This window comes from Falco peregrinus, chromosome 17 (assembly GCF_023634155.1).
Source record: "Falco peregrinus isolate bFalPer1 chromosome 17, bFalPer1.pri, whole genome shotgun sequence".
Taxonomy (NCBI): domain Eukaryota; kingdom Metazoa; phylum Chordata; class Aves; order Falconiformes; family Falconidae; genus Falco; species Falco peregrinus.
Window position 1 is genome coordinate 4,863,386 of NC_073737.1, and position 12,830 is coordinate 4,876,215.

General features: G+C 66.9%; 2 protein-coding genes and 1 long non-coding RNA gene across 5 annotated transcripts; 1 reads left to right on the forward strand and 2 right to left on the reverse strand.

Annotated features, from left to right (window-relative positions):
• Positions 1-263: 263 nt before the first annotated feature.
• Positions 264-1,303, forward strand: ANKRD39 (ankyrin repeat domain 39). Its single transcript, XM_055820145.1, has 4 exons — positions 264-488; positions 628-731; positions 807-1,010; positions 1,083-1,303. Exons 1-4 carry the CDS (start codon positions 389-391, stop codon positions 1,218-1,220), a joined length of 546 nt encoding a protein of 181 aa, XP_055676120.1. The 5' UTR covers positions 264-388; the 3' UTR covers positions 1,221-1,303.
• A 157-nt stretch (positions 1,304-1,460) lies between these two features.
• Positions 1,461-3,140, reverse strand: LOC106112302 (uncharacterized). 3 transcript variants are annotated; one of them, XR_001226516.3, is made up of 4 exons: positions 2,950-3,140; positions 2,386-2,461; positions 2,157-2,291; positions 1,461-1,986 (listed from the first exon to the last, which is right to left on the reverse strand). It is a non-coding gene; the product is annotated as an uncharacterized LOC106112302 (long non-coding RNA). The 3 variants fall into 3 exon arrangements; XR_003553128.2 differs by having other exon boundaries at positions 2,157-2,309; XR_003553127.2 differs by having other exon boundaries at positions 2,386-2,478.
• An 814-nt stretch (positions 3,141-3,954) lies between these two features.
• Positions 3,955-12,830, reverse strand: LOC101915145 (metal transporter CNNM4; the record flags this gene model as incomplete). Its single annotated transcript, XM_027782198.2, is given in 7 exon segments — positions 3,955-5,666; positions 5,787-5,968; positions 7,261-7,360; positions 7,514-7,683; positions 8,182-8,319; positions 9,291-9,434; positions 12,711-12,830. Coding segments are annotated over 7 exon segments (1,064 nt in total), but the record flags the coding sequence as incomplete, so codon positions are not given.

Consider the following 12,830-nt stretch of genomic DNA (forward strand, 5'->3'; position numbering starts at 1 on the left):
GATCCCCACGGCTGGGGTGGATCCCCACGGCTGGGTCGGGGCCGACCCCCGATCCCCAGGCGGGCCCGATCCCCAGGCGGGCCCAGCGCTGGGGCAGGAGGGCGCCCCCTGGCGGTGGCGTCGGGGCTCTGCGGGAGGAGCCACATGCGCACTAGCGCTCAGGGGAGCGGCGCCCCTCGGCCCTTCCCGGCTCCCCTCGGCTCTCTTCGGCTCTTCCCGGCTCCCCTCGGCTCTCTTCGGCTCTTCCCGGCTCCCCTCGGCCCTTCCCGGCTCCCCTCGGCGCCCTTCGGCCCTTCCCGGCTCCCCTCGGCTCTCTTCGGCCCTTCCCGGCTCCCCTCGGCGCCCTTCGGCCCTTCCCGGCTCCCCTCGGCCCGGCCCAGCCCGGGCGATGGCGGCGGGCCGCCGATCGCCGCCCGGTGGCTGCTGCCCGTCGCGGGTGGCGGTGCCCAGCGTGCACCAGAGCCTGCCCGAGATGGACTTCGAGCGGGGTCGGGGGGCACCGGGGCAGGGGTGTGGGTACGGGCGGGGAAGAGAGAGGGGTCCAGGCGGGGCTGGGGGCGCTCCGGGCAGGCGGCCAGGCGGGGCTGGGGGTCCGTCCCTGCCTGACGCGGCCCCCCCTGCCCGCAGGGATCTGGTCGGCGGCGCGGGACGGGGACGAGCGGCGGGTGCGGGAGCTGCTGGAGCGGCGGGGGGAGCCCAGCCAGCCCGACCTGGCGGGGTACACGGCGCTGGTACGTGGGGCACTGGGGGACACGGGGGGGCCGCAGCCCGACGCCCCCTGCCCACCCCCCCCGTCTGCCCCCCAGCACTACGCCAGCCGCAACGGGCACCTGGGGGTCTGCCAGCTGCTGCTGCAGCACGGTGCCCGCTGCAACGCCCGCACGCCCGGCGGTGCCACCCCCCTGCACCGCGCCAGCTACTGCGGCCACCTGGCCATCGCCCGGCTGCTGCTGAACCACGGCGCCGATGCCACCGCCGCCGACGAGGACGGCCGCACCAGCCTGCACAAGGTGGGTGGCGGGGCCCGGGTGCCCCCCAGCCGCGTGCCGGGGTGCCGGTGGTGACAGAGGCGTTGCCCGCAGGCGGCTGAACAAGGACACCGGGAGCTCTGCGCCCTGCTGCTACAGCACAGCCCGGCGCTGGCCGGCATCCGCGATGCCAAGGGCCGGCGGCCCCACGACGTGGCCCACCCGGCGGTGGAGGACCTGCTGGCTACCTGAGGGGGACACGGTGGGGCCGGGAGAGCTGGAGCCACTGTGCCATGGGACACGTCTGATGGATAAACCAAGCCCCTGGTACCAAACGCCGTCTCTGCCTCTCTGTGCCCGCTGCGCCGTGGGTCACCCCTCGGCAGGGCCTGGCAGCAGGGGGGGGGCTACAGCACCGTTGTTTGGCTGCCCGGAGGGAGGCGCAGCCCCTGCACCCTTCCACTGCCTTTTATTTCCACAAAAAAACCCCACTAAGAACATGGAAAATAATATTTTGTTGAACAAGAAAACGCTACAGGGCTCACGCTACAGCCACTGGCTCCCACCCTGGCATGCCGAGGTGGCAGAAGGGCTTCGGCCCTGGCTCTCTGCTTCCCCGCGGGACGGTTTGGTGTCACCTGTGGTGGAGGAAGCAGCAGGCGCAAGCTGGCGGTGCCTGCGCTGGTGCAGCGGTTAGTCTCCGTGCCGGGGGGGCACCCTGCATCGGGCACCCCAGTAGCTGCTCTGCCATGCCATGCCACCAGCCGGCCTCAGCCGCTCACTGCTGAGAGGAACCGGAGATGGAGGTGGCCCCACCAGGACCCCCCAGCCATACCCAGGGCATGGTTCACAGTTGGGCATGGCTATCGCGGCAGGCTCCCTACCTGCCCTGGTGTTCTGGTGGCTCAGGAGTGCCATCTTGCTGCTGGTGACAATTTTTGGGTCGACGCTGTTGGGTGATAGCTTGACTCGGGGTCCTGGAGGCTGCGAGGGCACCAAGATACCGCGGCCGCATCACCTGGGCAGAGAGCGGGTCAGTGCCACAGGGCACAGCCACGGTCTGGCAGTGGTGCTGGGGATGGTGGGAGACCTGCAGGCAGCTCGGCACAGGGCATGGTGCTCCCAAAAGGCTGGGTGAGGCAGGGGCAGGCTGCCAGCAGGACCCCAGGGGATGGGTCCTGCCCCTACCTTCACCAGCTGCAGGTTGGTGTGCACCCACACGCCGTAGTCGGGGCAGTAGGAGGAGCAGCTCCCACAGTCAGTGCAGCCCAGCCGCCGATGCCAGGGATGGGTGCACCACAGACGGCATCAGAGAGCCATAACCTGCCAAAGAGCATCTCCCTTTGCATCCCCAAAACCAGCAGAGTGGGTCCAGCGCTGGCCCAGGGGCAAGCCCAGTGCTGCTGGCTGTTCTCACCTGCGGGTAGCGGTGCCAGAGCGCAGACACCGTCGTAGAAGAAGGCTCCATTTTCAAACTTCATCTCCACGTGGCCCTGTGGAGAGCAGGCAGCTGAGGGCAAGCAGAAGAGGGCACTGCCTGTAGCCTGAGCAGCCCAGGAGGCCCTGTGGCGCTGGCAGCCACCTCTATATGTGCCCTGATGGGTGGAGAGAGCACCCAGTGCTGCACAGACACATGGCTCTGGGTGGAGGGGACACCCACGGGGCTGATTGACCATGGGTGAGCCTGGACCCCTGCACAACCAGTGCCACCCCTGTGCCAGCAGTGCCATGCCTGCAGGATGAGGATGAAACGGTTGAGGAGATGGTGGTGGTGCTATGGGCAGTGCTCTGGAGCGGAGCATTGAGAATTGTTCTTCAGCGTCGGCTCCTGAATGCCACCGGGATGGCTCACCGGGGCCTTCCTGGCAACACGGGCTGGGCTGAAGAGCTCCAGCTCTGTGGGAAGAGCAGCCAGGTGCCACCAAACAACACCCCACCGCCATGCCCAGCGACCTGCAGGCAGGGCCAAGGCAGCACTCACCTCATGCCAGGAAGAAGGTCAGCAGGAGCTGCAGGGCGAACTTCCCCACGGCGGTGCCTTCCTCACCAGGGAGAAACTCCCCCCCCCCCGCCCCCGCAGCCTGGGCCTGGCAGGGTCCGGCTGCCGGTGCGTCCGGATCCCCCGGGCCTGGCAGGGTCCGGCTGCCGGTGCGTCCGGATCCCCCGGGCCTGGCAGGGTCCGGCTGCCGGTGCGTCCGGATCCCCCGGGCCTGGCAGGGTCCGGCTGCCGGTGCGTCCGGATCCCCCGGGCCTGGCAGGGTCCGGCTGCCGGTGCGTCCGGATCCCCCGGCAGTGGCGGGGGGGTGGCCCCAGCAACGCTCACGCCTCCCGAACTCCTCGAGGACGGCGTTGATCATGGTGCGGTCGGAGCCGACGAGGCGGGGTTGCCCCCAGAAGCAGGTGAGGGGGATGCGGTCCCCGAGGCCTCACCGACGCCCGAGGGGCACCGCTACCAGGCTGGGGCATTCGCCCCCGTAGGCGGGCACCCGGGCCCACAATGGCGGCCACGGTGAGCCCAGCGCGGCGCCGGCCTCCAGCGGGAAGCGCTACTCCAGCGGCCGCAGCAGCTCCCGGCCCTGCTTCCTGCGCCGCCCCCGGTAGAGACTGACCCGCGGCTGCTCCCGCCCAGCGCCGTGCCCGCCCACCTTCCTCCCGAAGAGCCAATCAGCGGCCGCCTCGCCCCTTCGTCGCCGCACCTCCCCGCAGCCACCTCCGCCCCGCAGCCAATCGCTGCGCAGGCGGGACCCGCCCCGCCGTTCTTCCTCCTGACGGCCAATCGCCGGCCGCCCTCCCTCACGCAGTGCGGCCAATCACAGCCCGCTATGCCATCCGGGGGCGGTGCCTCGCCGCCCCGCTGTAAACAACACCGGGCAAGGATTTAAAGGGGCCGCGTCCCCCAGCGGCGGCGTCCCCCTGGACTCTCCCCCCCGGGTAACCGGGACGTGCCCTCCGCAGTCCCCCCAGAGAAGCACGGACGACACCGACATACAGATATATATTTTTATTACCCAAATGGCACCCCTCACCCCCCAAAATCCTATCAAATAAAATTCCACAGTCGGTTTCCACAACCGGGAGGGGGCGGCGGGTGTGAGGGGGCCACAACCGGGAGGGGGAGGCCCGGCCCCCCCCGCACCCCCTGGGCCCAGCCTCCCCCAAATATACAAATCAAACCTGATGCGGAAAATAAATACGAATTCCAGAGGGGGTGGGGGGTGGGGGAGGGGTTTGCATAGAGGAAGAGTTAATTAAAAAACGGGCTTTTTTGTCTTGGTTTATTATTATTATTATTAATTATTATTATTATTTCTACTATCTCCCCGCGGAAGGATCTAGGACCTGATCGTCAAGACATGATTAACAAAAATAATTAACCTTCTCCCAATAACTTACAGTTCACCCAGGGAACTTTGTGCTTTTTTTTTGGGGTGGGGGTTGGGGGGGGGTTTCTCCCCTCCCCCCGCCACCGCCCGGGCACGAAGCTCCGGCAACCGGGGCTGGGGGGTCCGGCCAGTGCTCACCGGGGGTCCCCTGGCCTGCCCCAAGGGGTCAGGGGTCCCCTGGTGCTGGGGGTCCCCCTTACACTGGGGGTCCCTCGATGCTGGGGGGGTTCCCTGATGCTGGGGCTCCCCCGGTGCTGGGGGTCCCCCTGACACTGGGGAGTCCCCTTGACCCTGGGGGGTCCCCCGATGCTGGGGGTGGGGGGACGACGCACGGCGCTGGCCCCCTCCTGCCTGTACAACTTTGGTCACTAGCTTTGTGTCACCCCAAAAAGCTGGATCCCGCAGCCCACCCCCCACCCCACCCGGCACGGACACCCTGAGACACCCCCCCGGCACGGGGGGAAGGCACCGAAACCGGGAGGGGGCTGGGTGGGGGTGCTGCCCCTCACCATCCTCAGCCCACTCGTGATGCTGGTGGGTGGCAGAGGGGCTGGGGGGGGCGGGGGGATCCCCCAGGCTGGCAGAGGGGCTCGGCCATCCGGAGCCACCGCCGCGCATCCCCCGGTGCCCCCGTGCCAGCGGGAAAGGGGAACGGGCACGGCCAAGGGGTGCTCCATCGCTCCTGGTTTATCCATTAGGAACGAGATGCCGCCGTCACGCCGCAGCCCGGGTACCCCCATCCACCATCACCCACCCCGGAGAGGCTCCCCATCCCGGGGGGGCTGCGGTGGAGCCCCCCACGACGCGGCAGACGAGACCTGAAGCTCCCTGAGCTGAACGAGCGCCGGGGCGGCCGGCGGAGCCTTGTGCCGTCGCCACCGTCATCCGTTGAAATTAATTTAAAAAATCAGCCAGTTTGGAAAGCAGCAGCAGCAGCAACAAATCCCGGCTCCGCTTCCCTCCAGCTCAACCGGGCTTCTCCGGTGACCGCGGCACCCGGCATGGCATCACCGAGGAGATGCCAAAACGTTTCCTACCAGGAGGGGGGAAAAAAAAATAAGTCCCAAATCCGGGCACGCCAGGTCCTTCCCGGCGCGTGCCGGGGTCAGATGGAATTTTCCAGGGGACTGTGGTTGCTCCGGCGGCTCAGGCAGTTCCTCTCGTTCAGGAGACTGGTGGTCTCATCGGCGGTGGCGGAGGGCTCCGGTTTCTCCGGTAAACCCGGATCTGGTTTGGGAGCGTTGCTGTCGGGGGACTGGGGACAACTGTCCATACGGGAAGCCGTCAAGCCGTTCTGGTATTCCTGCCGTGTGATCTGTGCCGGGGTGGGGGAAAAATAATCAGGGATGGGGTGAGGAGAGGTGCCGGATCCCACTGCCGGATCCCACTGCCGGATCCCACTGCCGGCATCGCCATCCCGGTGCCGGTACCTCACCTTGACGAACTGGAGGTCGGTGAGGGCGCGGACGCTGAAGTCGGCCACGTACTGGGCGCCGGTGCCGGCGTTGAGCTGGTTGTTGCTGCCGCTGACGGGGGAGGACACGGAGTCGGAGCGCTCGTGGTAGCTGAGGGAGGCCGAGCGGTTCAGGCCGCTGACGTGGGACGGGGAGCGGATCTCTGTGGGGACGGGAGGGATGGGGTGAGCCGCGCCGCAGACCCCCGACCCCCCGGCAGGGTGCTGTGCGGTGCTGGGGTGAAGCCTGGCAGCTCTGCCTGCTGGCGGCGGGGTGCTGAGCCCCCGGGGATGCCGGCCCTGGCTCCGGCACGTGGAGAGCCCCATCCCACAGGCTCCGGGGCCGCGGAGCCTCGCGGTGACGGAGCGACGGGACGTGCAGCCACCCCAGCACAGCCCTGTGTCACCATGGCCGAGCTGGATTTGATCCCTGCCCGACGCCTGCCGACTGGCCACCGACCACGGCTACTAGCCCAGAGCCTGGCCAGGTGCCACCCAGGGGCCAGTCCCAGCCCAGGGACACCGACTCCCTGCGCGGGGTGAGGGACCAGGTGGGGTTACGGGGACAAGGAGGACCCGGTGACGTGCTCGGAAAGCCGGGGTGACACAGGGACCACATGCAGCAGCAGCGAGCATGGCACCTCGTCACCGGCCAGGCGCCGCGGGGGACAGCCACCACCCCGGGCTGCCCAGCCACCGCTGTCCCCTCACTCCTCCGCCGCTGGCATGGCAAAGGCAACCGGGAGAAAGGAGGGTGGTTACGGGGTGTGCGGGACCCCGCCGCCACCGCGAGCGGGGCTGGGTGACACCAAGGGGGGGAACCAGGACAGCCCCCCCACCCCCCCCCCCCCCGCCTCCCCGGCACGTGGAACTGGACGAGATGGCGAGTAGTGGGTGACAAAATACCCGGTGTGGCATTAATGGGGTGGGGACACCCACCGCGGCGGGTGACCGTGGTGGCAGCGGGGTTTGGCACGCCATGCAGCCGCACCGTTTACCTGTCAACCGGGCAAATAACGCCCCTCGCTTTGTGGCCGGGCGCCGGGGCTGGGCCGGGGGGGGGCTAGGGCAGAGAGACGGACAACACAACACATGCAGGTCAAGAGAAGCCTGGGGGCAAAGGTGGGAGGGGGCTGTGGGGACCTCTGCCCCTCTCCGTGCCCGCGGCCGGGCACTGGTGACCCCCCCGGTGCCAAGTTGAACCGTGACGGTGTCTGGCTGAGCCTGGCAGTGCCGGGGGGCAACCCAACATGGGGGTGGCAGATTGTCAGCCATGGCCCCCCTCCACCGGCTGCCAGGCAGGCTCAGGAGCCACACAGCCCCCCCCCCCCCCTACCCTCCCAGGATGGCTCTGGGGCCACCGGTGCGAGCTGGGGAGCCTCCAGCATCTCCTAATCCCACCGGCAGCTCTAAACCGGTGCCCACGCCGGCACCCAGGTGCTCAGGGGGTGCTTACCAGATACAGGAGAGGGGTTGAGGGCCATCACCCCGTAATAGGAGAAAGCTCCGGCTTCAAACTTCATGCATTCCTTGCCGGCCTCCACCTCCACCTTGCCCTGCAAGGTGATGAGACACGATATTGGATCCTTAAGCCACATCCCGCAGCGCTGGGCTGGATGAGACCCTCGCCATCGCAGCCCTCCCGGGGCGATGGTTCACCCAAGGGACCCCCACGTGCGTGGCTGGGGACGTCACCCCACGCCCGGTACCTGCAGGATGAGGATGAAGTAGTCGGCTGCCTTGTTCTTGCAGTAAAGGAAGTGGCGGGGGGATTTCTTGTTCTCCTCATCAAACTTTAGCTCCTGGATGACATCGGAATATTTCAGGAGCCGCAGAAGGATCTTCTCCGAGATGAAGTTGGGGGTGAAGAGCGTCACCTCTGAGAGCGAGAGGGGAAGGGGGTTCAGAGCCGCAGTCCCTGTCCCTCGCTCATCCCTCCAGATGAAGGTGCGTCCCCCTGTCCCTCAGGATGGACCTCCCTGGGGCAGAAGCCCACCGGTCCAGCCCAAACACCAGCTCCAGGTCCCCAGCAAGGCCAGCTCCAGCCTTGAGGACACGTGCCAAGCGGGGAACAGGACCATCCTGGAGGGACAGGGACCTGCTGAGCATCAGAGACAGGGCTGGCATCCCTGAGCCCCGTCCCTTCTCATTTTGGGGGGGGATGGCGGGGAGGAGAGTGGGACAAGACGCAAGCACCCCAGAATTTCTGGCTGAAGCGATTCTTTCTTGGCAGGGGGATGGGACACAGCAGCCCACCGAGCACAACCGGCTCAGCGCCGGGGAGCCGTCAGCACCGGTGCTCCGCAGCCGGACTGAGCTGAGGGGTGCCCTGAGCCACAGGGGGGCTTTGCCCCCCCCCCAAAAACCCCCAGCTTACCCGTGGAGAGGAAGCGGTGAGCGGCCAGCAGCAGCTGCGGGGACACCTTCACCTTCAGCTCGTTGACGGGGTCCTTGAAGGCCGAGAAGTCCCGCTTGTTCTTCTGGTTGCCCACCCGCTTCCTGCTGCGGTTGTCGGCTGTGGGGAGCAGGGTGTCACGGGGGGACCGGGCTGTCGGGGGGGAGGGGCAGGGTGTCGTGGGGGCAGAGTGTCGGGGGGGTGGGGGCAGGGGGAACAAGGTGTCGGGGGGAGCAGGGGGGCAGGGTGTCGGGGGGGGCAGGGTGTCGGGGGGGGCAGGGTGTTGGGGGGCAGGGTGTTGGCAGGAGCAGGGGGGCGAGGGGCAGGGTGTCTGTCAGGGGGGCAGGGTGTTGGGGGGGCAGGGTGCCGGGGGGGTGGGGGGGAGCAGGGTGTCGGGGGGGGCAGGGTGTCAGGGGGGCAGGGTGTTGGCAGGAGCAGGGGGGCGAGGGGCAGGGTGTCTGTCAGGGGGGCAGGGTGTTGGGGGAGCAGGGTGTCGGGGGGGGGGGGGGGGCGCAGGGTGTTGGGGGGGCAGGGTGAGGCAGGGTGCCGGGGGGGTGGGGGGGGCAGAGTGTCGGGGGGGTGGGGGCAGGAGGAGCGGGGTGTCGGGGGGGTAGGGTGTCCGTCAGGGGAGCAGGGTGTCAGGGTAGGGGGGGGGGGCACAGGGTGTTGGGGGGGCAGGGTGTCAGGGTGGGGGTGGGGGGGTGCAGGGTGTCAGGGGGAGCAGGGGGGCAGGGTGTCGAGGGGGCAGGGTGTCAGGGGGGCAGGGTGTTGGGGGGCAGGGTGTTGGCAGGAGCAGGGGGGCGAGGGGCAGGGTGTCCGTCAGGGGGGCAGGGTGTTGGGGGAGCAGGGTGTCAGGGTGGGGGGGGGGGGGCGCAGGGTGTTGGGGGGGCAGGGGGGGGCAGGGTGCCGGGGGACGGGACGGGACAGGGTGTTGGGGGAGCAGGGTGTCAGGGGAGCAGGGTGTCGGGGTGGGGCGCAGGGTGCTGGGGGGGCAGGGTGTCGGGGGGGGGGGGGGGGCGCAGGGTGTTGGGGGGGCAGGGGGGACCCCTGCACGCATCAAGGCGGGGAGAGGGACCAAGCCCGACACCTACTGTACGTATCCGACTCGTCCAGGATCTCCGACTTGATGATCTCCTCGATGACGTCCTCCAGCGTCACCAGCCCCAGCACCTCGTAGAAGGGATCCCCCTCGCCCTCGTTGTTCACCTTCTGCACGATGGCCAGGTGGGACTTCCCTGCGGACAGACACGCGGGGGTGGGAAGGGAGACCACCACCAGGGCACCCCCAGCCCCACCGCCGGGTCCCAGCACCCCGGGGTGTCACTGGGACCAGCCCTTCCCTCCTGGGCAGGAAACAATAAACCAGTTCAAATCTAAACAAGCCCCTGGGCTGGGAACTAATTGCCAGTAATTAAGGCCGTGAGGGCTCAAGGCACCTTCGTGCCACCCTGGGGGTCACAGGACGTGGGATATGTCCCTGGAGGAGCCCGTGCCATGTCACCGGAGCGCAGCACGGTGCCGGATGAGCACCCGTGGGCTGAGGGCACCCCAGCACGGGGACAACGCCACCGCCGCCACCACGAATCGAGTTTCTGCCAGCAGCCCCGACCCTTCCGAATTTCCTCGGCAGCTCTGCCAAGCTGAGCCAGGGCTGTCCCATCCCGAAGGAAACGCTCTGGACACTTGGTGCTGCGGTGGCCGCTCGATCCCGGAGCCAAAACATCCCGGGGAAGGGAGCCAAGGGCAGGCAGCCGCTGCCCGGCTGGCCCTGGCCAGGAGCAGGCAGGTCCTCGCCGGCAGGAAGATTTCTCCAGCCCTGAATGAGCATCTCCCATCGCTCTGCCGCGGGCAGGAGGCAGTTTGCCTTATTCCAGCTAAATCCCAACCACCGGCTCGTGGCGAAGCTGGTGTCGTTCCTGCCCCAGCTGCTGGGTTCGTGCCGAGCCTCTGTGAACCGACGTTTTTCCTGCTCCTTCCCCAAATCACACAGAACCGCCGGGAAAAACTCCTCCGACCAGGAACATCCACTTGTGCTCCAGGGAGAGGAGCTGAGCGGCCGCATGGAAAACCGCAGCGCGCCCAGGCCAGGCCAGTGCACCCACAGGACCGGTATCCTTAGCCTGGGGAAACTGAGGCACGGAGGAAGGAGATGTTCCCTCCCTGCCTTCAGCACAGCCTGAAATAAAATCCCTTCCACCTCCTCAAGCGTCGTGGTCACCCCCAGGCCGGCAGCAAGGCGCCCCGCTCGCCGTTCTGCTCCGGCTCCGGCACAAATCGCCCTTTCCCGACACGATCTGCTATTTCATTTCAGAACTGGTGGCCGCAGGCCCCTCGTTGCTCAGGGAAAAGCTAATTTTAGGGATGGCCACTGCGCAGCTCCCCTTTTCCTCCTTCAGCCAAGCCCACGCGGTTCAGGCAACCCTGCTGCCCAAAAGGCGATGCACGGAGGGGCGAAAAGACCCTAAAATTGTTGCTTGGGCTGTGAACGCCCTTACCCAACCGATCCAGCCCCCTCGGCGAGGCACGGTGGCTCCTCCGCACCACGCACCAGGCGAGGAGAAGGTGAAAGTCAGGCAGCAGTTTCTCCCCGGGACAAGCAGCCAAGGCTGAGCGCGGCGGGGAGCGGCCGGTGGCAAAGCAAACACCCTCCAGGGAGCCCAAACCGCCAGAGCAAAGGGCACGGGGCCGGCTGTCGCAGCATCGCCGGCGAGGCGCGAGGGGCCCTGCACACCAGCCGGGTCCCCCTTTCCTCAACAGGTCCCCATGAGGAGGGAGAGCAGCACCCTGAGCTCGGCAAGGTGCCGAGAGGAGAAATTTGGAAGCCGGGTGTCACGGTGGGAGCCAGCGCCCGCAGGCTAGCGCCTACGACACCTCGGTGCCACTGTATCAGGGCGATCAGAAGCGTGGCTGGTTGATTTTTCCTTCTTTATCCTCTTGTTGGGCACATTTCCAGGTCTTGATGAGTGGGATGAGGGCAGAGACTCGCCATGGTGTTGCATCCATGAGGAACGGGGTTCAGAGAGCGACCTCAAAAACAATCCGGGCAGTGGCCCCAGAAATTACCAGCTCCTGACCCAGAGAGGCAGCGATGAAAAAATAACAATGCAGGACACGGGCGGCTTTGTAACCGGAATGAGCGTGCTTTAAATCCTTTAATAAGGATTCGTTGGAGGGAAAGCCGGTGCCAGCAGCCGGGATAACTCCAGATCCGGCAGCAATAGGACTCCACTTCTATTCTGCTGGTTTTTGGGAACAGGGTGGAGCGGGACGGCTGTGCGCTCTTACAGCGGTTCTCGAACCGGCGTGAGATGAACTGAAGGAAAAGCATTTGCCAAGAAGGTTTTTTTGCTAATCAGGGCAGCTCCAAGATGATGAGATCCCGTCGTCATCGCCGCGACCACAACTGCCACCAAGCCACAACCGAGGGGCGTTGTTCCTGCCCCGATATTTTGGGGTGCCAGGGAAGCACGGTTGCAGAGGGAGGCAGGAGCAGAGCTGCTGTCTCCTACCTACCCTCAAAAATCAGCCAGGCTTGGACCTACCAGCTGCCAAGCCCTTGCCCAAGCTCCAGCCGAGCTTTTGCTGTGGGAGAAATTATTAGAACCCCTAAATCTGGGCATGACCCCCCTGAAAATGTCCCTGATGGCAGCAGGACACAACGAACAGCCCAGTTCTCGTGATGCACCCGCTTCTGCCGGGCGAGTGTAACGGGAGCCAGAGGAGAGAGCGGGGTCACGCACGGCTGAGGGCTGGCCTCGCATCACCCGGCACAGCTGCTCCACAGCCGGGCTCTTTTTCATCCCAGCCCAGCCGCAGGCAGCCGGTCCCGCGCCGGCAGAAGCTGCCAGAAGCTGGGGAGGGCCAGAGGGTCCCCTGCCTGCTCTGACAAAGCCCTGAGTGAGGACCCTGGGGCAGGTCAAATCCTGCCTTGGAGCTAAGGCAGCTTTTCCCGCTCCTGGTGGGCTCAGCCTCTGGCAAGGCCGGATCCTGCTCCTCCTCCCAGCCCTCCGGCCGCTCTTGCTCTTAGGTGCCCCGATGCCAGCGGGAAGCAGAGTGGGGCTGGGGACCAGCACCCTCCCCAGCGGCGGGGAAGGGCCCAGAGGAAGGGGCCAAGCCCAAACCAGGGAGCCGAGCAATTTTCCAGCAGCTATTCAAGGGCCTCCAGGGCCGATAATTAAAACCAAGGAGCAAGTAAACGCTCCCAGAGTGTTTCTGGAGGCTGGCACTGGGCTCTGCCGGTGGTAGAGCAGGGGGTCTCCCTTCCCGGTGCGGCCCCGGGTAGTTGCAAGCACCGAGCAGCTGCCCCCAGTTGGGTGCCACGCCGCCTGGCCCCAGCAGCGTGTCCCCAGGCACCCGGTCCCCTCTGGGTCACGACCGCCCGCACCGTGAGGACACCAGGCAGCCCCGGGGTGGGCAAAACTCCCCAGAGTTTTGTTTCTGGCATCTGCTGGCCTCCTTGGGGAAGCAAGGAGCACCCCGGGGAAGCAGCGGCACCCCCCCGACCCCCTCACCCTTTTTGAACTCCTCCAGCATGGCATCCAGCTTGGTGTCGTGGAAGACGACGTGGACGGGGTGGTTGTAGAATTTGGTGATGGTTTTGAGGGGGGTGCAGTCATCGGGGTCGACGAAAG